A 24534-nucleotide genomic window follows, 5' to 3' on the forward strand; every position below is an offset into this window, starting at 1 on the left:
ATACATGTTCAGGACGGGTCTCTTATCATACATGTGAAGTTTGGAAAATATCTGAACACCTGGTGTGCAGTTTCAGTGGTGTCTTTTGTCATGGCGTTCCATCGGAATTCGCCGTGCCACCACAGCTGTGCCATGACACGACATCATCCCATGTTCACAATAACGCATCATTCATGTCTTAAGACTCTCATTACCACTTTTGAGGAGGATGTGATGGGGGTCCTATGACTATAAGTGAATATTGTCTCACAGATGTGTTCAGGCTGAGAGTCCAATCATGCCTGAGAAGTTTGGGACAGATTGGACAATGTATGGTCATGATTTTAAAGTGTTAAAGACCACTTCCTGATTCATGGCGTGGGGGCGAAATTTGAGGACCCGTCACTCTCAGGCTGATTGATGAAAATGCGTATAGTCCGCAATTTAGCGTTGCCCATATCTTTAAGGTGGACAGACAAACTTTGAAGTCATTCCGTTGAAATCTCTAAGACGAGTTTGTTAAAGTACAGAACCAAGTTTTTGAAAAAAAACGTCCAAAAATGAACAAACATGAAATGTTCAAATCAAAATGGCGGATTTCCTGTCGTGCTTAGGGCATACCTCCTAGAGGATATTTTGTGTGTCTCTGCATTCTTCACATGCCTGCCAATTTTCATACTTGTAGGTGAAAGCGCATTGAGGGGCTCGACCTTGGCAGTATTCAAGGGGGCGCTATTGAGCTAATTTGCCACGCCCTGGACTGAGACCCATGAAATATCTAAATTTTTCATCACTTCTGAGTGCAAAATTTAAAAAAATGTTGGAGATGTTTAGGGCCCTCAAAAATGCTCGCCGAGTTAGGGTGCACTCACACTGTCCATTCGCACTGTGCCCAAGCACGCTTCACGGCTAAAGTCTAGTTTGTTTGACCAGTGTGAGTGCAACCGTACCGCGGGCACGGCACACTTGCAATTGCAATTACTTTAAAGCATGGGGCACGGTACGAATGGACGGTGTGAGTGTGCCCTTAGCCGTTGCTCAGGCCTTAAATAGTAATAATTGGTGTAGCCTCATCTTTATCTGCAGCTGTGCAGAAATACAAGTTTTAAACTGAATAAATAGACTGGAAAAAAGCTGCGCAGTACTCAAATGTTGATTCTTTAATTCAAATGACAACATTATGTATGAAGAATTGAACTATTCAGTACAGCCATAATTTCATGAAAATCCCATATTTATTTTCATGTTTCTTTGAATAAGGACATGTAAGTGGCATAAACCAATGCTACACAACACAGAACCTATAGTTGAATCCAACTTAAAAATAATAGTGTAGTCCAAAAGAACAAAAAGGGAACAGCCCTTCACACTGTCTGCTTACAGCTAGAAAACCTACCTGATAAAGGTCTGTATGACCGAAACATTTGATCATTAAGGGTCTCTAGCTGGAAGCAGACAATATGCAGGTGTGCTCCTTTTCGATCTTTGAGTTGAGTGAATTTGCAATGCCTGTCTCTAGAAGGGGCCTTTACACCAACAACAAATACATAAGAGACAATAGGTACTTACTATAACATGAAATACTCAGAAAACAACGAGAAAATACAAAAAAACAATACAAGTCACAAAGTAATGAATATTAGGTAGAAAATGTGGGGTCTAATATATAAAATGTTACCTTCATAATCTGAATGCCCAGTAGGGAAGACTCCAGTAGCTGACAGGTAGACAAGCAGAACGCTGTTGGCAGGCAATTCCTGAAAATTAGATAATGAAAAAAAAAGACAATGAAGCAAAGTAATACGATTATATTTTAGTTATAAGTGCTCAAAATTCTGAAAAGGGATGATTAGATCAATGGTAGGGGGTCCAGAAGAAAACCTAATGTTCTGTACTGATATTATAACCCTCTAAAGTGCTTTCCTGTCATCCTCAGCGCAGCTAGAAAAGCGAGTGTTCAAAAGAACCGTTTTAGAAGGACACCAGCACCAGGTTTGCTCTACATAGTATTCTTATTATATAGAGCCGCCCCTGAATTTGAAATCAACCTCATCTATGTAGGCAGACTTGTTGCTGTTGTGCATGAGTCCTTCCACGGTAGTGTGGTTAGCAAACTTAATGTACACGTTAGTGCTGTGGGTTGCAGTGTAGAAGGTGCATAGAGAAGGGCTAAGCACGCAACCTTGAGGGGCTCCTGTGCTGAGTGTCAGGGTTTAAGATTGATGGTTTTCCTGCCTGACAGACTGTTAGGAAGCTCTTGATCTAACAGCATGTGTGCTGACTAGAGATGTCACGAAAAGCACTATTTCCGATACCTTCCGATACCTTCCGATTCTAAAATTAAAAAAACACTGACAATGCCTTTTTTTTAAAATATATTTTTGTTGATTTTGATTTTTTGAATTCAGAAGTAGGAGGTCATGAAGAAGTGTAACTAACAGGCATAACAAACCCCACGTGGATGGCAAATCGCTTCACCTCGAATCATTGATAAAATAGGCACCATGAGTCATGCAAACGATGCTACTGTGGTCTTCAAACCAAGGGAGGAACCACTTCCATTTTAGCGTTTACCGTACAAAAAAAAACAACGTTCAAAACACTAAGACTAACACATTTCCTCAAATAAAACTATAAAGATGGATCAGATAGGTAACGTTATGTGTAACATTGTGATGAAAAACTAAAATAGCAGGCGTTCACGAGGACAGCTACGGTACAGCTGCTAATTCAATTCACGTTTTAATGAGACAACGTTTTCTTTCTATCTGTCATACTGAAATACACGTTAGATGATGTTTGGGATGGCTCAGGGCACATCTGTTGCATTAATGCCTTATGTCATGTAGCAAACATGCTGTAGGTTTAACGTTAGCCTGTACCTCGTAGTAATGTAGCCTTGGCTAATCAGTTAGCACGCCTCTTTACATTTAAGTCAGTCTGATCAACTAAATACTTTTGCAAATGTTTGCAAACATTTTTATGTTTATGTGTTGGTGTGCATCTGTGTGTTGGTGCCAATGTGTGCAGTCTCTTTGTATGAATCACAAGTTGTTGCACTATGACCAATGGTTGGGCGGCAGTAGCTCAGTCGCTGGTTCAAGTCCCTGTGTGGACCATGTATGGAGCGTGGACTGGTGGCTGGAGAGGTGCCAGTTCATCTCCTGGGCACTGCCGAGGTGCTGTTGAGCAAGGCACCGAACCCCCAACTGCTCAGGGCGCCGGTCACTGGCAGCCCCCTCGCTCTAACATCTCTCCTTAATTGCATGTATAGGTCCTGTTTGTGCATGTGTGTATTTCGGGCCTGTGTGTGTAACATGTATAATAATAAGAGTGAAAAAATTCAATTTCCCCTTGCGGGATAAATAAAGTAATTCTTCTTCTTGTATTGTGTTCTGTTTCTGTTATAGAAATCGCATTTTAATATTTTGCAAATTTGATGATGAAGAAGTTCATGTTTAAGTAAATGGTATCAACATCGCCAAGCATGAGCCAGTGTCTTCCAGGTGAGCCAGTGCAACCTTCTGTTGACCTGATGGCTCTGTGGGCAAACTGATGTTGGTCCAGCATGGGTGGAAGGGAGAATTTAATGTCCTTTTGGACCAGGCATGTCTGCTAGCTGAATGCTAATATATACTGCATATTTCACAGACCAGAATCTTGGGGATATTGCACTTCTAATAACAGATCATTAACAACAGCTGTATTTAAGCCAGAAGGGCTATGATTTGAGTGAATACTCACCTTAAAAGAGGCAGACAAGAAAGTAAAAAGCTGGCTGAATGTTGGCTTGTATAGCAAATACTTGTGAGGGTTTTCTCTTTTAGCTGGCTTCTCATTGGGTTCCTGTGGGGAAAAAAACTTAATATAATGACTTGTGTATGGCAGGGTAACCAGTCTTCAAGGAGGCAATTAAGTGTTCATTTGTTCTTCACATTCATCACCCAATGTTAGTCAGACACAAGTGGGAAATGATGCAACTCTCTCAGCACTCAATTATAGCATAATTACAGTTCTGCTATTACAGGCCAATACGTGATGAAATCCAGGTAAAAATAAAAACTTGAAGTACGGACTGGGGCCCAGCAGATATAGTATTTTTGAGAGTGATACTGATTTTAGAGGGAACATTTCTCAGATTACAGATACAGCGGCTGATATAATGAATTTCCGAGCTGGAATGAAAATCGATCTTTTCTTTGTGGATTGTGCATATATGACTCTGGCAAGGCACTCAAAGGTATTTTCCTAAACAGATAACTTAAAACATAACATTAAAGAATATTTAACATTGTTATACATTATATAACATTGTCAACATATTCTAGAAATGAACAGAGAAAATAAAGAATAAATAAAAGTAAAATAGATAGGGATGCTCGATATTGGCTTTTCTGCCGATATCCGACATTCCGATATTGTCCAACCCTTAATTTCCGATACCGATATCACCCGATACCGATATATGCAGCCTTTTTACACCAAAATTCATCACATATCACCTATTATGGAATTAACAAATTGTGCCTAATTTTATTGTGATGCCCCGCTGGATGCATACATAAATGCAACATGGCTTTTCAAATGTAAACACAGTCTGTACAAAATAAGTCATTGAAAAAAGTGCCATTCATTTATTTGTTTGTGTTTTTAGAGGGAATATTTTGCCTCAAACAACACTACAGACATTATCAAAACAAGGAAGATGCATCTCTTCAGTCCAGAGTAGTAAACAAACATAGTCCTCTTTTTCCAGACTGAGTAACCGGCCGGAACTTGGCAAATAATACAATCAATAAATCAGTAGTCAAGCTCAACATGATAACCTGTATTGGATCTAATGGATACAGCACCAGAAAATAGCTTCTCGACGTGACTGTAAACAATGCTGTACAATTCGGGTCAGCACTGCTCTGAGAAATACTTGCGACTGGGCATGGCATAACGTGGCTCGAGGAACTCCACAAGTTTGGTGAATCCGGCATCCTGAACGATAGAAAAAGTTTGTTTCTCGGTGTCGGCTGTTGCTTCTTTTCATCACTTTGCTGCACAAATGTAGCTTATAACTCCGCATGATTCTTCTTGAGGTGGGTGATCAAATTTGATGTATTAAAGGAAGACGCCTTGTTTCCTCCACTCATAACAGACGCCTTGCAGTCATTGCAAATCGTAAATTCACTGTTAATAGGTGACACTTGGAAATACTTCCAAACCACAGACATCTCATGCACCGGGCGAGCTGAAGCTTGTTAGCCACGGTTAGCAACCTACGAGTCTAGCGTGTTGTTGTTGTTATACGTCATCAAGCACGCGCCTGTAAACATCCCATGTTGCATTCATCTAGACTCGGAAATGCTGAAGCCTACAGAACTAACATCTAAATAAAGATCAGTACAGTATGGCGAGTCAACTGCTGACCACATTCTGCTGGACAAACTATGTAATGAAACAATTTCTTAATCTAAAAAACAAGCATTATTTTCTGCATTATATGTTCTGTGCATATCAGACCACACATATACTGATACCGATATGTTTGTGATAGGGCAATATTGGTCTAGATCTAGTAAAAACTATGTTTCACAGAAGCTCATGGCTTTTATCTTTTTGCTGTAAAAACCTTTATTCACCAAAAACCTTCCCTAACAGAAGGCTTTCTTCAGACATGACACTCACCAGTGTTCCTTGTTTAGGGGTCTGTGCGGCCAGGTTTACAGGTTCCCTCTCCAAAGCTTGAAGAACGCGGAACATATCGATAGTTAACTCACTGAACTTCACCTAAAAGAGGTAGAAAATAACACTGACTTAGCATTAAGAGATTTGTGGAGAAATAGTATTTTAGGCATTTTTGTTTTGCAGATCATACAATGGTCAGTTCTATCTCATCCCTGCTGACCGCCAGAGTTGGTGCATAAAGAACTAAATTATCCCTTTGCTCTTGGGCAGTTCGAGTATATACACCAACAATGTTATCTGTGACCCCTAGATAACATGAGAGAGGCTATATCTTCCAGTGTCATCAGGGGTTCTGATCCTTTTTTCTTCTTGCGTGCAGTTGTATGCATTTTCATGGTGTTGCTTACACAGCTAATACATTTGAGACGGACGATAGCTCCATGCAGGCTGTCATGCACATGGCCCTGGATCACCTATGACTGGTCATCCCCAATAGAATACTGGGAAATGCGAAAAAAATTCTCTTAAAGCCTCTGAACACTCACTCAGTTTGTGTTTTTGATTCAAGTGTCCGATAAATTCCCATCAAAGCTCCACCCACCTTCAACCCAAGCAATGGTTTAATCAGCCAGAATAACTGAAAACATTCATGTGGGTGTTCAGAGGCTTTTTGAAATCTTTCATACCTTCAACTTAAGAACAAATTTGTATGAATGGTCCTTGCCTGAGGCCCAGTGTCTTTGCCCTGAAGAAAATGTCAGTAAACTACATATTATAAAATAATGTATAGTACTAGGTTCTTGAATGATTGTTCTCACTAAACTAGTAGAGTGGTTAGAAACAGGACAGGACTTAACCCTTAGTGGAACAATACATGGCATGCACCATGAATATATTAGGACATGCAAAACTATCAAAAATGGGCTTACACAATTGCCATAATTCATCCATATAGTAGTGCAACTATTATTGATGAGCAATGGAAGAATAAACCTCAGAGACATGAGAGCTGCAGGAAATACCTGTCATATTGACACAGTGTGTTTCATATTGTTTGGGAGTCAACAACACGTTATTTTCAATAAGACTGTCAAATACTGTGTTGATGTGTATGAAGTGTTAGGAACTGTGAATTAGAATTAGTGGGTTAAAACCTGGTTGTTACAGTTGCCGATGATTAATGCATCTGCAAGGACAAGCTGCCCAACCACCATGCCTTGTTCCAGTGGAGGCACGCTTCCCTCCTGCAGCCGATTGCTGGTGACGACGACAGAATTGTTGTCATTCAGAACTACCACTGGATCTGCCTGTTTTACAAATGGAGAGAAACAACAGGGAGCCATAGCTGAGACAATGTATCAGGCAAAAAACTCACAAAGGGCCTTCTTTAATGACCTGGCTGTCCAGAAAGAGGAAATGTTGCATTCATGTTTAAATGTCAGTAACTAACTTGAACCCTCAATTTGTCTTGCACTGTTACAGGTTACACAATGATGTAACTATGATGAAAGTACTGATGTGTTACACTTGAAGGGGTAAGGTACCTCTACAAAAGCTGCCACTTCCTGTAGAACGAGGTTCCATTCCAATTGATCCTCTGTGTTGAATCGCTGTGTGTAATCTTCAATTTCGTCAGATAACTCCTGCAGGTTGCAGTTCCATGAAGGTCATGCAAGTATACAAATACAAACACTTTTTATTACTTTACAGCAAAAGTTTGACTTGTACTAGATTCATAAAATAAGGTATCAAGCATATTTAGTATTTAGAACAGGGAAAGTGGATGTTACAAGCTTGGTTTTGTTTGTAAAGCCAGTGCATTAGTTTTGATGATACAATCCTTAGAATAAACTGATTTGTGTGTGTGTGTGTGTGTGTGTTTTTTGGGGGGGGGGGGGGGGGGGGGGGGGGTGTTAAACCCTCTGTATATGGGCCACCTTCTCTTACCACTGAGCCACTGGTGGATTTGTTTTGATGATACACTCCTCGGAATAAAATGAACAGTTTGTTGGACCAATCACTTGCAGTGCTGCTCATGCTGCTCATCCAAATAAAGCCCCCACCACAGCAACTTCCTGGTTGATACAATAGGAGCATGTTTCATAGTAGATCAATTTCTCATTGACCCCCATGTTAAAAGCGCTATATAAAATTGATCTATTATTATTATTTTAAAGGCCTGGTACACTAAATCATTCTAGTCTGGATGTTTAGGTCATATCTCCATATATCTCCATGACGACACTGATTTTCTTTGTACCAGGTTAGTTTGTTTTTTTTTAAACTTTATTTTTAAGAAGTCATGGATTTACAGTGCATATGGAAAAAAGAGAAAGAGGAGGCACAATTTTAAGAGTTAGGGCTGTGTTCAGGAATAAGAGACTATCAGTCCTTTTTGTTTTATCTGCCGACAGTCTTTCCTTCATATCAGAACAGGGCGGAAGCTCTTCACTCATACAAAAACAAAACAGAATCTGTCATATTAGTATCTTGTGATGGGGGGCCACTTATTCTAGATGAGGTCCATTTCCTCCAGTATGTAGTGAATTTGTCCATGCACAAGTTCAAGGAGAAAGTCAATTTTTTCCATGTCATATATTTCTTTCACAATTGCGATCCACTCCTCTTTCAATGGGGACTCTTTTGATAGCCATCTTTTCGTAATTACTTTTTTGCTGGCTACCAATAATATTTTAATCAAATATTTATCAGTGACGTTGACTGCAGGGGACATATTACCAAGGTTAATTGTGAAAAAATCGTGTTCAATCTCAAAGCCTAGTACTGATTTAATTTTCTGCACTACATTTCGCCAGTAAGGTTGTATAATCGGACAGTCCCAGAAGATATGGAAATGATTCGCCTGAGCATTTCCACACTCTCTCCAGCACCCTCCATAACTTGAGTGACCTTTCTGATGTTGTTTGATCTTGAGAGTAATAAAAAAACAAGTTATATTCTTCCACGAAAATTTCCTCCAATAACCAGAACTGGAAGTGCTCATATGAGTTTTACAAATGTTTAGCCAATCATCTTCTGAAATTACTATTTTTGCTTCTTTTTCCCACTTGGATTTAACATAAAGAGTGGAAAAGCCATTGAGAGACTGTAAACAAGAGTAGATTCGGGTAATCAATTTCCCGTTTAGTTTAGATTTGTATGCATCAATCAAAGCGTTAACTAAATTAGAACTGCCTTCCTCTATTGTTCTTATATCACGGTTAAAATTAGCTCTAACTTAAACGTATCTGAAGAAGTCTTGATTTTCTAAGACATAGTTATCTTTATGTTTTTTAAGAAAGAGTCTAGTCCCCCTTTATCAGAAATAAGACAGTACGATGTGATACCTTTCAAAAGTCACTGTTTGAAACGCCCATCCATCTGGGTTGGTTTAAAATCTCTATCATGTGCCACCCATCGTAATATTTTGATATTATTTTCCAGATTGTTTTTATGTTTTTGTCCAAACACTTAGGTTTTGTTTATGCAGTAGGTATAGATTTGTCTTTCCGGGCAAGGTCTGAAGGGGAATGTCCAATTGGGTTGATTTTAGATTTTTCCATTTAGCATTATAACATGGATCGCATAATTAGATCAGGTATTTGAGCTGTGCAGATTTGTAGTAATTCTCTACGTTAGGCAAAGATAATCCTCCTTTCTCGTTGGACAGTAGCAACGTTTTGTACCTGATCTTTGGTTTAAGGCCTTTCCATATGAACCCAGATAGCATTCTTTTCCACTCCGCTAATTGTTTTTCAGGTATTTCTATTGACAGAAAAAGAAAAAGCAGTCGTGGTAAAATATTCATTTTAACTATATCTATTCGGTTGTATTAGTCCAGCGGTAATAAACTCCATTTATTTAAATCTGTCTTTATCTCTTTGGCAATTGGCAGTTAGTGGTGGATAAATCCTTTGGGATTTCTATTCCCAGATATTTGATAATGTCATTCTGCCATATAAAATTGCAAAGGTTATTTATTTGTAATGAGGGAATGTAATTAAATGAAATGACTTGTGTTTTATGAATGTTTAACTTGTATCACGAGTAATAACCAAATGTTTTCAAGGAGGACATTCCTTTTGGTAAACTCAAATCTGGCTGCGAAAGAGTGATCAATATGTTGTCTGCATAAAGGCAGGTCTTATATTCAATTTCTTTAAAATAGATTCCTTTTATGTCTTGGTCTTCTCTAATAGCCTGAGACAGAGGCTCGAAAAATAATGCGAACAGGGCTGGACTCAAAGGATCATTCCTGCCAACAGCCTCTTTCAAGTGACACAGGGTTGTAAAGACTACCGTTTATTTTGATTCTGGCTGAGGGGGAACAGTATACATGTTTTAGATACGAGATGATTTTAATATCGGAGCCAAATTTCTGTAGTGTTAAGTAAAGGTATTCCCAACTAACTGAATCGAATCCCTTTTTGCATCAGGGCTGAGAACAATGGATTCACCTTCATCTTTATTCTTGCTCATATGCTCCATTAAATGTAAGGCCCATCTTACGTTATCTTATGTCTGTCTGGTTTTAAGGCACCCAGTGTGTTCTTCATCTATTATGTCCGGAATAATATATTCTAATCTTTTTGCAATTATTGAGGCATGAAGTTTATAATCTAAGTTTAAAATCAATATCGATCTGTACGAACTGCACTCGGATTTATCTTTGCCCATCTTAGGAAAGATGTCCATAGATAATGGCATGTCATTAGGGGAAAGTTAAAACATTTCAATAATGTTGGTGATAGTAATTCTCTAAATGTTTTATACCATTCTGCGGAGTAGCCGTCCTCACCAGGCATTTTATTTGTTTTGAGCCTCGAAATAGCATTATCCAGTTCTTTTTGTGTGATTTCATTCATCATTATTTTATTCTGTTCTGATCCAATAGATCGTAGATCTAGCGAGTCAAGAAAGTGTCTAATACTCAGAGAATCAGCTCCTTTCGGTTGTGTGTACAGATCTTTATAGTAACTTTCAAAGGACTTTTGTATTTCTCTTAGTTTATGACAAATCTTTCCAGACTGCGTGTCCTTAATTGTATGGATGGATATTTCTTCTTGTTGCCTTCTTATTCTCCAGGCTAACAGCTTTTTAGATCTTGGTCCATTATCATAGTATCTCTGTTTGATGAACTTTGCTTTCATCTCCTCATGACTATCATATAGTTTGTTTAAGTTTTGTTTAATGAGTTTCATCTGATCTAATAATTTGGGATCATGAAGTTCCACATGTATCATTTCTAGGTTTTTTAGTTCCTGTAATAAGTATTTTATTTGCTTCTGTTTCTCTCTTTTTAATTGAGGACCACATTCTAAGTTTTCCTCTTATTACTGCCTCAGCAGCATCCCATACGGTAACTGGGGACACTTCACCAGTATCATTTTGTTCTAGATATTCTTTAAATTCCTTACGAATGAATTGCTTGCATAAGGGATCGTTTAACAGGCTTGTGTTAAGCTTCTGTGTTGTATTTTTAATTTCAGCATCCAAATGAAGGGATAGATATACACCTGCGTGATCTGAGATATCTTTGACCCCTATTTGACACTTTAAGATTCTGTGTCTTTCTGAATTAAACTTAAAAAAGTAGTCAATTCTTGAATGAACATTATAGGGATGGGAGAAAAATGTGAATTGTACTGCTGTTGGGTTTAATTCCCTCCAAACATCCATCAAACCTGCTTCAGTGAGAAGTTTCTTAACAGTGTCTGTCTCAGAATTAGTATTTTTTTGTTACATTAGTGGAGTCAAGAGATAGCTATAACTGTATGTTCCAATCTCCGCCACAAATAAGGACCCCCTCAGCCTCTTCAGAAATCAAATCAAATATTTTCTTAATAAATGTTTTATCATTACCTGGGGGTCTATACACATTTCAAGTGTTACCTGCTTATGGTCGATGTGCCATTTCACTAGAATGTATCTCCTCTCTGTATCCTTTATCTGTTTTGAGATTTGGAATACAACTTTGTTAGAGATTAATATTATAACTCCTCTTTTTTCCCCATGTTTATAGTCTGAGTAGTATGCATTTTGAAAGCCCAAACATTTAAACTTCCCATGTTCTTTGTTACTAAAGGCGAGTCTCCTGCCAGAATTTTTTTTTTCTCTCTTATTTTTAGTGATTAACTTGCTCCTTTTGATAGGATTTTGCAGACCTCCTCCATCCTAACCTCTGTGTTCTTGAGTTCTGCCCTGATGTCGCTCGGTTTCTGGTTAACTTCTTCTTTAAAGTTTCTGAGCTCTTCCCTTGTGTCTCTTTTGATTGTCGCACAAAATCCGCCCAGTTATTTTTTCATGTCCTGGTGTCCTGCTTTTATGTCTGCACGGACAGCATCTATGCTAGCGTGCAGGGCATCCATGGAAGCATGTGCGTTAGCTTCCCCAGTATCAACATCTCCTGACGCCATATCCTTGTTTGCCTCACTATTTGGACTCGTTGTTTTCTTAGCGTTTCTTAGATGGGATTTCCCCATAAGAAATCACAGATATAATAATATTAATTACTCTAAAACAGGGGAAATGTCAGACTGTTCTGGGAGCTGTGGAACTACACCACGGACCAGATTGCCGCCATTTTATTTTATTGGAGGTAAAAGTTTATGAATAATTAGGAGTGCAGCGTCTTGAGTGACACCTAGCCTCTGGCCCTCTGGTATACGTCAGCCAGATGGACGTATCTCCCTCCCCCCAACGTCACATACATGCCCTTTTTTTGGTAAGAGGAAATGAGGTGGAGTCAAAATCTGACAAGATGGTGACTCCAGTAGGCAAGATGGATCAAGTTGAGAGAACAGCCCTAGACAGGTATGCTACGTCCATTTTTTTTATTCATTCTATGGTTATAATGAGAAGGTGGAGGCATTGGGCAAGGAGTTTCTTGCGTCACATCAGGAAGAGAAGGACAATTCTTCCTTCAGTCCCCATATTCAAACTGCTTAGCTGCCTAGCCTCAATCCTGAGCTCTGCTTTAGCATGGACAAATGTGGTATGAGGAAAATGTCTTGGCCCACTTCCACAGCAGAGGACCCCCAGACCCACTGAGAGGGAAAGGTAATACCCTATCTGAGTCCCTGTGTGTTTTCATTAGCTTTGTAAGAAGGTGCTCAGAAGTTACAGTGGAGGTCAAAATTAGAGAACAAAGTATTAACTCTCAAAGTATTAATTTATTCTAAAATAGTTACTTTTTACTGTCCATAATTTGATAGAAGATCCACTGTGAATATACTACTGCTGTACTAGCATGTTTTTTTAAAAAAGGTGAGCAGGACATTTTGGACATGTACGAAGCCAAGAATTACGAGTATAAAGCTTTACAGCTCTTTCTTCCATGGCAGACGCAGGCCACAGTGCAGCTGCCCCCCAGACAGACTTTAGCCTAGGTGCCTTTGAGGCCCAACCCCAACCTCCCTTTCTGCACATATAAACAAAAATCAGGCTCCTCCTGCCGTTTGGAAGTATTTCACATACTAGGCTAACAACCAGGGTAAGGCTAATGACGTAAACATGCCGCTAGTGTCTAATAATAAACAGTAACACTAAGGGCAGAACTAAATAGCTAACATCTTCAGTCCTGCCCATCTAATGTTAAGAGAAGTTAATTTAACAGGACACAATAGTGTGTCTGAAAAGTCAACGAGACAGAAACAGTGGCAACTGCTTTACCAACTCTATTTAATCCGGAGAGATAATATGTAATCAAGTGAGCAGTAACACAGAAGATAAACAGGACTGTAGCGGAATACATTAGCATGGTGCAGATCCCTGTTTACACTGTGGAGAAACCTGACTAACAACAACTTCACCAACTGAATCCAAGGTTTAACCTCCTTCATGGAATCATTTAATGTCCACACAAATCCCTGAGCTCTACAACACAAGAAAACAAACGTTTGTCATATTTATATACACCCTACAGTTATTTTTCTTTTCTTATTTTCACCACGTCAGACAACTTTTTTAAAAGTGTTGTTATTGGTGTTGTTTGTATTGTTCTAATCTTTATTTTAAAATCTGCCTTCATTTTTTGTAATTTTGGTATGGAAAATGGCCATGAGTATTTTCCTGGGTATTGTTAATGACTTTGAAATTCTGGTATTGTGAGAAGCCTATCCGGCACCAAAGAATATTTGAGGTTTTGTTTCAAAGCTAAGTAGCATACCCTGAAAGAGTGTGTACAATTAGCCCAATACACTTTACATTTCACCAGCTTCAATGAGAGCAATACTCCCTTTTTTACCACCCTGATCCTATTCCCTAAGTTAAGCAAGCCTTAAACATCCTGCGTCCGGATTGTTTCTGCATGGTGAAAATGTCGTCATCCGCCCATGTCTGCAAGGGTCTGGGCAGATCGTCCACATGCAGCGTCAAAAAAAGCGACCCTACTGACTGTACACATATCAAGCGCTCCTACTGTACATGATCCAGTTTTTCTGGTCCAGTTGGTAGTGTATTCACTGGTATGCACTTCTAACTGGTTTGCCAAGAAAAAGACACAGAAGTGGAAGAAAAGAGAAAATAAGAAGATTATAACATTATGGGTGCTTTTCTGAAGAAAAGCTGTGTGAGGAAATCGGACGTTAGCCACATCTATATCATATGTTTTTAAAGGAATATAAAGACAGACCACCACCACCAACTGGTGTAGAATGTGGAGTGTGGATCAGGAAACGCACGTGTGAAACCCCAGACCAATATAGAGGGAGGGGCAAGCGTTGACCTTTCAATTTTCTCCACCCAGATTTATCCTGCCGGTCTGGGGGATGAACAAGCTTGCTTCTTAAACCTTTGGGACAACAGTACACTGGTCTTAATGGATAACTGTTATTCCATATTTGAAAATAAAGTCACCTTCACTCACTGAAATGAATGCTACAGTATTAATGATAAATGAGGTACAAGGGTGCAGGGAATGTCTTCATGCTTCTTAGAAAAGCCTGGTTGCTTAATTTGTGATCACTCAGTATGCTGTAGTTAATAAAAAAAAAAAAACTTGCTTCCATACCTTCACCAAAACTTTGACTAGGTCCATCTTGTTCAGCAGTAAACAGACGACTATGTAGCGAGCATAATATCGAAGCTTCTTCACAACTAATTCAGGCCTGATAAAACATAAGAAAAGACAATATGAACTCAAACAAATCCACATTAAATGACGGGCAAATTTAAAGCTTTGTTAAAGTGTAATACCAGCGTAAAATCATCTCATGGTCTTTTTTCGACACTTACATACATCAAATAAGCCAGAGACAGTTTTTTTTTTCATGTATGAACTATTAACAGAGATATCCGGGAGACAGCAGGGGTATTTAGGTGAAGGCATTAAAACTGCTGCCATTAAAACTGCTCAAAATAACACCAAACCTCTGCAGTATCCTGATAAGAGTCCTTACACATAAAACTGTCTCAATGGCTTATTTGATGTGTGCAAGTGTCGAAAAAGACCATGGGATGATTTTATGCCAGAATTTCACCTTAAGGCTACTGATGCGCATGGTTCATGTTTGAACCTTTGGCAACATAGAGGTTTATAATTAGCATGTTTGTTTTTTGCAACTGATCATCTTCGTTTGCTTGCCAGTGATTGAGAAAGTCTTATGGTATTCTATATATTTTTTAATTATATTAACAACAAACCCCATGTGCAACCAATGTACCCTATTAACAAATATTGTGTGTAAGCATGATTTATCCAATTCCTCTGTGCCATAGAGCTCCTTTGTTCTATTCACACACATCAATGAGCCAGTTTTACTTCAAATACTCAATCATCAAATCTTGATTACTCCGCTGCTGAAAATAGTCCCCAAATCATGTGATATCTTCTCCTGTTTAAGTAACATTTGCAACTACAGCGTCAAGCTGTTAAAAGATATAATCTGTAGGATTTTCATAGAGTTAATTGCCTTTTCAGTTCCTATCTATCAAAGAATGAGTTAAAACAATGGTGACTGATTATATGACCCACTAATGAAAGAACTTGTATTTGCTGCTTTGCCCAAAAATATGATCTTAGTGTCTGAGACTTTCCCGTGCTAAAATCAAATGCTCAGCACAGTTAGTGACGTTTTTTTACGCCATTCCCCTTCTCTCTTTGGTCCTCCTATCAATGTGGAGCATGTGAAGGCATCATGCTGCATTGCCCAGGTAAAAGCTGCCAATCTACTGACGTCATACAGTCGACACTGTTGGGTTTCCAAAGGAAGATTAGGTCCCAGAGGCTCACCTGCAGTTACAGCTTACTGCCAAAGGGGCTGCTAGAAACATTGATCTCAATTCTTTCGGATTACAACTTTAAGGAAATTAGTTTTAAAAAAATATTTTTTTAATATTCATGATATGTTTGTAAAGATTTGCATCTTCAATAACCAATAAGCTGGCAGCTTAGAGCGACAGAAAGTAGTAGTAGTACAGTATTGAGAGATGGTGCGTGGGATTTGTTGCCAATAAAAAAAATATAAAATATAGCCGACCTTACCCTATAAAACTAGAACCTAGACCAGTGATAATTAACTTGCTTTGCCCGGGGCCACTTCTGCAAAATGATACAATAGATAACAAAGCTCTATTTTGATGCTTTTTATGCAGCCTGGCACCCGATTCAAAAAAGTGTGAATCCATTTGTTTTCATTATGAATTAGAAAACAGTGGCCACCTGGCACCCTGATGTGGGCCACTTTCGGCTTAAGAAAAAGAGTTTCTGAACTTACCTGTCCTCTTTGTTGACCTGAAAGTAGTAGGAGCGCTGGCGGATGGCTGAGTAGAAGGAAAAGGCCTCATTCAGGTAACTTGTTTCTGAGGTACGAAGGCTGTCAAGCAATAGAAAGTAGTTGTATTACTATCTCCATTCATAACCTCATTACACTTCAGGCTGAGAGTGTATTTATTAATCACTAAACCGTCTTATCTATATTCCACATTACCAAGCAGTGTTTCATATCATACCATTATCGTCATTATAGCTTTAAAACAGAGCACCACTAGAGCCTTCTAAAGATAGTAAAGTTGGCCGAGACCATCCTGTGGGTTTCGGAGGGTAAACTGCAGAAACTCGTCCGTGAGATTTCATCATTAGCATAATCTACACAGCTACACTAAAATGGGAGGAAGGAACCGTGAGGAATTCGGAGTAGAGCCGCTGCCCGGGAAAGGGAAGTATGGGGTCCCCTGCTAGAGCTGCTGCCCCCGCGACCCGACCCTGGATAAGCGGTTGAGGATGAGTGAGTGACTGAAAATTGCCACATTATGCAGCCTGTCAAGCTCAGTTTGTGAGCAGGTTTGATTCACAAAAAAGGTCATTAATAAGTAAAAAAAAGGATTTCACAAGTCAGAACTGCAAGTCCTGCAAAAAATGTGCAGCAGAGTCATAGATCAGACCAGTGCTGTGTTGTCACAGAAATTTCAAGACTCACCTTGAAATCATAAACTTGCTTTGAAAGATCATCAATCCTCCTGTTTAAAGAGTCAACAATGATCTGCACACAAGTTTTGAAGCTTTTTTTCCTGTTGCTCCAGCAAAGTTTTATATAAATGCTTTTGTTGGTCCAACAATTCACGTACTTGAGCCATGGTGGCATATTCCTCTGTGGTGTTGTCTTTGTCAGACAGGAAGCCAGTGTAAAGATCTGAGGACTAAAGTGATATGATCTACTTTTTTGTTCTTAGTGAGGACTCGATAAGCCGCGTTCTGAATTAACTGCAGCTGTCTGATGGACTTATTAGGGAGACCTGTAAAGACACAGTAGTCGAGCCTGCTGAAGATAAATGCATGGACAAATTTTCATGGACAAAAGTCCTGCTGACACATAAGTCCTTTAATCATTGATATAGTCTTTAGGTGATAGTTGGCTGACTTTGTAATTGTTTTAATGAGGCTGTTGAAGTTTAGGTTTGAGTCCATGACTACACCTACATTCCTGGCTTGGTTCATGGTATTAGCATTACTGTTGGAAGTTGGGTGCTGACTTTTGATCATTCTTCGTTGGCTCCAAAAACAATAATTTCAGTTTTTTTCTTTGTTTAATTGGAGAAAATCCTGCTCCATCCAATCATTGATTTGTTCGATGCATCTGCTCGGTGCTTGTTTTGGACTATAGTCGCCTGTTGATAGTTATTTAGATTTGTGTGTCGTCTGCATAGCTGTGGTAACATATGTTGTTTTTTTTCATGATCTGAGCGAGTGGCAGCATGGTGGTGTAGTGGTTAGCACTGTCGCCTCACAGCAAGAAGGTCACAGGTTCGCATCCCGACCTCGGCCTTTCTGTGCGGAGTTTGCATGTTCTCCCCGTGTCTGCGTGGGTTTTCTCCGGGTACTCCGGTTTCCTCCCACAAACCAAAGACATGCATGTGTTAGGTTAATTGATGAGTCTGAAATTGCCCGTAGGTGTGAATGGTTGTCTGTCTCTGTTCGTCTCTATGTACCCTGTGATAGACTGGCGTCCTGTCCAGGGTGTACCCCGCCTTACGCCCGATGTCAGCTGGGATCGGCTCCAGCACCCCCGCGACCCCGACCCCGGGATAAGCGGTTGAAGATGAATGAATGAATGAATTATCAACAAGCGCGACACGGTAAAGTGGTGGTTAGCACTGTCGCCTCACAGCAAGAGGGTTCCTGGTTCGAATCCCGCCTGGGGCTATTCTGTGTGGAGTTTGCATGTTCTCCCTGTGTCTGCGTGGGTTTTCTCCGGGTTCTCCGGTTTCCTCCAACAGTCCAAGGACATGCCCGTGTTAGGTTAATTGATGACTCTAAAATTGCCCATAGGTGTGAATGGTTGTCTGTCTCTGTTTGTCTCTTTGTGCCCTGCAATAAACTGGCGTCCTGTCCAGGGTGTACCCCGCCTCATGCCTGATGTCAGCTGGGATCGGCTCCAGCCCCCCGCGACCCCGACAGGGACAAGCGGTTGAAGATGAATGAATGATGAAGTATCAACAAGCTCATTTACTGAGACCCAGGGGAGGGTTGGTGTGGAAGAGAAAGCCTGAATAAATGTTCCACAGGTGTTTTCTGTGATATTAAGTTTTGTGATGACTTTTCTTTGAACATCAGTCTGCAGAGAGATAGCACTCTCAAACACAGGAATGCTCAAAAAGAGCAACATCAATCACAGCAACCTTAGAAATGCTCACACCTTTGGACATGACTAAGTCCAGAATGTGAACTTTGTTGTGTGTGGGCTCAGTTACATGCTGAATAAATACATAGTCATCAATGACAATAAAGGTCTTTAGTTCCTTTGTCCTAAAGTTTGTCAACATGAATGTTAAAATCACCAACAATAACAATCAAAGTCAGTACAGATCATGGACAGTAGTTCAGAACATTTTTCAAAAAAGGTTGCACAATATTTGGATGGCCTGTAGACATTTAGAAACATAACTCGGGAGGAAGAATTCAACTTAAGAGCCACATATTCAAAGGAGGCAAAGTTTCCATAAGATATCTGCTTGCATTGGAGGGAATCATTGAACAGGACAGCCACTCCTTCACCTTTCTTATTAACTCTGGCTTCACTTTTAAAACTGAAGTTGGGAGGAGCTGATTATGTGTTAAGCTCTTCATGCTGAGGCTTTGTTTTGGCTTCCTCATGTTTTGATTCCTCCTGTGTCGTGTCCTTGGTCGAGGGAACAGATGAGTGACGTAGGAGTTAAAGGTTTTACATGAAAAGCCTTATTCCCATTCTGTTTAGGTATAATCCATCTGCTTTTAAAAGGTGACTGCGGTCGTAAAAAAAAGTTGAAATTGTCAATAAAAAGAACTGAGTGTACGGCACATAAAGCTGAAAGCCATATGCTAAGACTCATAAGTCTTGATAATTTCTCTGCTCCTTTTCCAACAGGTGGCAGTGACCCACTAATGGACACTTCAATGTTCAGAGAGCTGACTGTGTTTAGCAGTTCAATGAAGCCTTGCTTCAGTACTTCACACTGCTGTTTAACAACATCATTTGACCTTATGTGCAATATAATGCGTTTCACCGTAGTAGTGGCGCAAATCTGTTCTCCGGTTGTAGACGTTGTTGGGGAGGTTTGTTGTTATTCCTCCCTTTGGCAGCTGTCCGGGGCTCTGTCCTTCTAGGAGCAGGGGTTGATGATGTGCTATGCCGGGATGGTAAAGCAGGCCAGCTGGTCGGATCTCAAATCTCAATGCGCTGGGCTCTGCCTGTTAGTCTCCCACGCATTCCCCAGGAAGATGATTTACTCTTAGGCTTAGCACCAAGAGAGTTCCAGCGATAACTTGTGGATTTATTACCTTGTATACAGTCCTCCTGTTTCTTTGTAGTGCTAACTAGCCGTGTGTTAGATTTTTTTTGTACACTATTTTGGGGCCATGATAAAGTTGTATCGTTCCAACATTGTCCATTCACTTCCACATTTACTTCTAACCTGTAGATTTTGGTTTCCAGTACTGCAGTCTTCTGGAGAGGTTTGTGGTAGTCGTCTTCAGAGAAGGCAGGCATCTTGCTGCTGATTAGCTTTGACTCTGTCTCACTGCAGACTTTTGCTATGGGTAGGCCAAGGTGGAGCAGTACTAAGGTCGCAAAAATATTTATCTGCTATCCACAAAAAGTGTATAGTCCCAGTGATTTATAGCTATCCAGAAGCCGCTGCTCGTAATTTATCTTAAAAGAAAGCATGGATATCAGCACAGAACTGCAAGCAGAGGCGAGAGTAGAGAGAAAAGCATCTGCACTGTAAGAAAGCCGGAGGTGTAGTCAGTTGTAGGTGCAATCGGTATTCCACAGATGATTGTTAATTTCTCGATTAAGTTGAACTTCCAGTTGGATTATGAGAAGGCCTCAGCCTGATCGAACAAAGGAAAAGACTAGGCCCAAAGCCTGTTTCTGGCCGCCTGGTCAGAAACAAAGGGAAGATGCCCACAACAAGGCCAACCCCTCGCCCCACAGGTTATTTGATTTACAGCCATTTACACCTGGCTCCTGCAGTGTCTTGGTGGTGCTAGTTAGCTTTGTTAGCCTGCTCCCTTTCAGTGTTTTGGGTCATCAGCAGAGTAGTTTCATTCCCATATTGTCCATTTATTACCACGTTCAGAAGAGCAAGAATATCAGCAAGAATTGTAAGCAGAGACGAGAGCAGAGAGAAAAGCCTCTGTACTGTAAGAAAGCTGGAAGTGCTTCCTCAGAGAGATCCATCGGCTAATGAGATGTGTGGTGGAAACCTTAATTGGGTCCCCGGTCGGACAAAGTGAGGGAAGAACTGGCCACAGTGTGCCCACTCCTCAGTGGACTCAAGGCAGCTAGGTTGTGTTTTAGGCGCATCACACATGGGTGTCCAAGCTTGAACATTATCGGCAGCCATGCTCACTAGCAGGGTTTACTGGCTGTGAAGCTATGCTGTACTTGTGTGCTATTGCTAACCTGGCATGGCAAGGGGATAGCGGGAACCTGTGGGGAGCGTTGTGACTTTCAGACGGGTTATGCAGCGGGAGTATTGCTAATCTGTGATGCCTTAGCCAGGTGAACCTAATGGTTTGGGAAAGTATTTCTACTTGGGTGGGGTATTGCTATCATAGAATCTTCCTATTATTAGATAGGATAAAGTAAGATAATGTATTTTTGTTCCCACATCCCCAACACACCCAGCCCTTCATCAATTACTATTTTAAGAACAGACAGCAGTGAAAACACTTGGTGATGTGCGTGGTCAAGACATTGTGTTTGACTTACTAGTAGTGGTAGTAAAGCTGTCCAATTTTGGATGCAACTTCCCCAATCTGCCATCTCTTCAAACCATACCGACTGTCCAGAACCTGCCTGTCAGTAAATGAAAACATACAATACTGAGCACTAGACTATAAAATAATTTCAGCAGTGTGACAGGAATTCTGGCAAATGACAGTGGGATAGTCATCACCTAATACAAGTGCATCTGTCTTTGTGTTAATGAGCAAATAAACATTTGTACAGGCATATTTCATGGTAATATAAATACATTGAACACTAGTCTTAACAGTGTTTAACAGTATTGTATTATTTGTTAACCAATCTAGGGTTTTAAATTACAACCTGGAAAAATCACATTCAAACTCAATATGTTTCCTCATTCTGTTGAATCATAACACCACCCTTAGTTTGACAGTTAATTCTACCTTCAACCACATGCTTGAAACATTGCACTCTAAATCCACCTATTCTCACTTGGATAACAATGTGAACTAATAAAAGATGGAAATAACCTGTGCTGCTGCTGAAATTTCCACAGCTTAGTGTAGACATCGAAAGTCCGTCCAAAGTAGGACTGCCACTGCTTGTGTCCATACTGAGGAAGGTCTCTGCAACAAAAGCACAACACGGTCAAAGGAGAGAAAAGGGATAGTCACATACATGCCAGATTTTAATGCTCTCAGCTCAGCAGTAGACAGCAAAATGAAACACTGAATGAATAATTTTGGGAAGTCATGATGCTCATGTTCCTCATGGTCTGGAGGGTTCCCAAACTTTTTTTCTGACACTTCACACATTCACACAAAGTGAATTAGTGTGCATTTTGGAATTGCAATCATTTGGGAGCGAGAGCTTTCAAATACTTACTTGGCTTTATGACCTGTAGATTATTCTACATGGACTATTTGGAGTAGTTTAATGCCCATTTTGCCCTTTGTAGAACCAATTCCCTCTCTTGAAACCAGACGAATCTGCCAGGCTCATGCTTCATTTACTCTGGCAGATACCCTTGGTTGATATCACTGCTGGCTCTTGCAGCAATGATCTATGCCAATCTCCCAATTATTCAGCCTCTCCACTAAGAGTGTTGCCCTAACCCTAACACCCCATACCTAATGTTTTTATTCAATCCTTTACCTTAACTAGTCAGAGCCTAGAGACCAGCTAGTCTTCTTTCGAATGGAGATGCACCAATCCATTTTTTTCTGATCCGATCCAATACCTGGGCTGAGCGTATCGGCCGATACCCAATAACGATCCGAGCCTACTCTTGAATGAATGAAGTGTATACCTTGTCATGTGAGTGAAGGCATCTGGCTTAACATAAACATTTAGCCTTGTTAGAATACGGTAACAAATTAATACAGATATAAAAGTACTTAATATTATTTATTAACAAATAAAGTGTACATTGCAGCAAAAAGAAATACATAACACTTCCATGTAAAGTGCAACAGATATTTTAAAATGGAATATATAACCCTAACCGCTGTTGCAAACATAGAATTGAAGTGACAAGATTGTCACTTATACACAGCAATACATAATCTATGTGACAATGATATTAATAAAAAAGAAATGACTGGATTGGAATGCTGAATTGGCCTCATTCATCTGATATCCGATCCAGCTAATTAGCCACTATCGGAGCCGATATCCGATCCGGGTATCTTGCCTGCCTATACGTCATCACAGCGTAACACGTCACATGCATTGATTGCTGTCATCGCGATGCATCGCTTTGTTTACAAATCTTTCCATAGACCTCAGAGTTTTTGTGCATCTTGTCCAACTGTTTTTGAATATTTTCATCTGACCAAATCTGCAGAAAACACTCCACCTCCGCATCACACCAATGTGAACCTTCGCCGCCATTGTTTGAAATGTCCGCGCACGGTCCGTCCTTCTTTTTTCTATGTCCGAACAGGCGCACATAAACTGGCGTCAGAACCGCCGTAGGGGTGCAAACATGCTTTACAAAAGCCCACCTCTCCCAAACAAACTACACTTTAGCCGTGAAACTTCCTGGGGCACGGTTCTGTGATATGTAGTGTGTGGAGCTAATGTGTTGTGGGATGGGGGAGGGAAAGCGGGGATCACTGAGAAGAATAGGATTGATAAACTGAACAGAATGGCAGGAAAAATGGCTGGCCTGACAATTACATTGGATAGAGTATACTATGAAAATGACAACTAAGATTATGCAAGACTCTGGTCACCCTCTCCATACTTGTCTGGGCAACAAGGTTATGGTGTGGTGGGCTAAGACCACCGGTTACACACACTAAGCGGCATGCTCTCTCTTTTATACCACAAGCTTTTAGGCAGTACAATGAGCACTTTAAACGCACTTTTGTAGAACTTATCTAGGTGTATATGTGTGTGTGTTTAAATGTTAAGTTATTATCATGTAATGATGATCTACTCTATGTTATTATATCAGTGCCTGTAACTATAGGCACAGATGCATAGTATTTTATCCATCCTCATTGAGGTTCTTTTAAATGGGCAGGACGGTGGGCGTAAGCAATGTAATTTCCATTGTTATGGGTGCAATAAACTTGACTTTGCTCCTATAACAAAGGAAGCGATGTGCCAGTCATTTGGGCTGACAGCAGTGGACGGCAGAAACATTGTTGGCACAGACGAATAAACTGCATGGAAAAAGGACTTTTTGACCAAAAGGAGGCTACCAGTAAGTAGCTGGACTGTGTTAGAGAGTAGAGGTCTATGTCGTTCAGTTTGTATTTGGGCACTGTGCTTTTGTTCATTCATTTGCTGCTGTATTTATTTGTTTGGAGAAGCTGTGGCCCATATCAGTTTGAAAGGAAAGAAGACTTGATTTGATTAGAATTTATTCTGTTGCATTAAAAGCAGTAGTTCAATTTTTTGTAAATTTTGCTTTAAGATTAAAATAGAGTATTTCTGTTTAAAACTGACTGTTAAAATCTATGGTAAAATCAGTTTAAGGTTTGATTTCATGTAAGTTAAGAACAAGTTTAGTTAAAATTGTAGTAGCAATAAATTATTATACAATTAAATTAGAACAACTTATAATATAAAAACTGGATAATTTGCATGGTTTGAAAATGTAAAACTAGATTTTTGTTCAAATTTACTTGTTGTAAATTATGAACTTATGGACATGTTTATTTGTATGTTTGCGTTGCTATTTTCTTCTACAAAGAGTGAA

The 24534-nt window shown here is 39.9% G+C and overlaps 1 protein-coding gene across 1 annotated transcript in view; it reads right to left on the minus strand.

Moving 5' to 3' along the window:
* Window positions 1-24534, minus strand: part of scai (suppressor of cancer cell invasion) — a gene marked incomplete at its 3' end in the record, with an annotated part of 50374 nt that overhangs the window by 20172 nt on the left and 5668 nt on the right. Inside the window, exons 3-11 of the mRNA XM_083930266.1 lie at window positions 21854-21949; window positions 21345-21431; window positions 16371-16469; window positions 14666-14762; window positions 7200-7298; window positions 6810-6962; window positions 5656-5757; window positions 3724-3825; window positions 1658-1736 (exon numbers count right to left, since the gene is read on the minus strand). Of these exons, the coding sequence (XP_083786392.1) occupies window positions 1658-1736; window positions 3724-3825; window positions 5656-5757; window positions 6810-6962; window positions 7200-7298; window positions 14666-14762; window positions 16371-16469; window positions 21345-21431; window positions 21854-21949 (914 nt within the window). The remainder of the gene's footprint in view (window positions 1-1657; window positions 1737-3723; window positions 3826-5655; window positions 5758-6809; window positions 6963-7199; window positions 7299-14665; window positions 14763-16370; window positions 16470-21344; window positions 21432-21853; window positions 21950-24534) is intronic.

This window comes from Echiichthys vipera, assembly GCF_963691815.1.
Source record: "Echiichthys vipera genome assembly, chromosome: 16".
NCBI classification, from domain to species: domain Eukaryota; kingdom Metazoa; phylum Chordata; class Actinopteri; order Perciformes; family Trachinidae; genus Echiichthys; species Echiichthys vipera.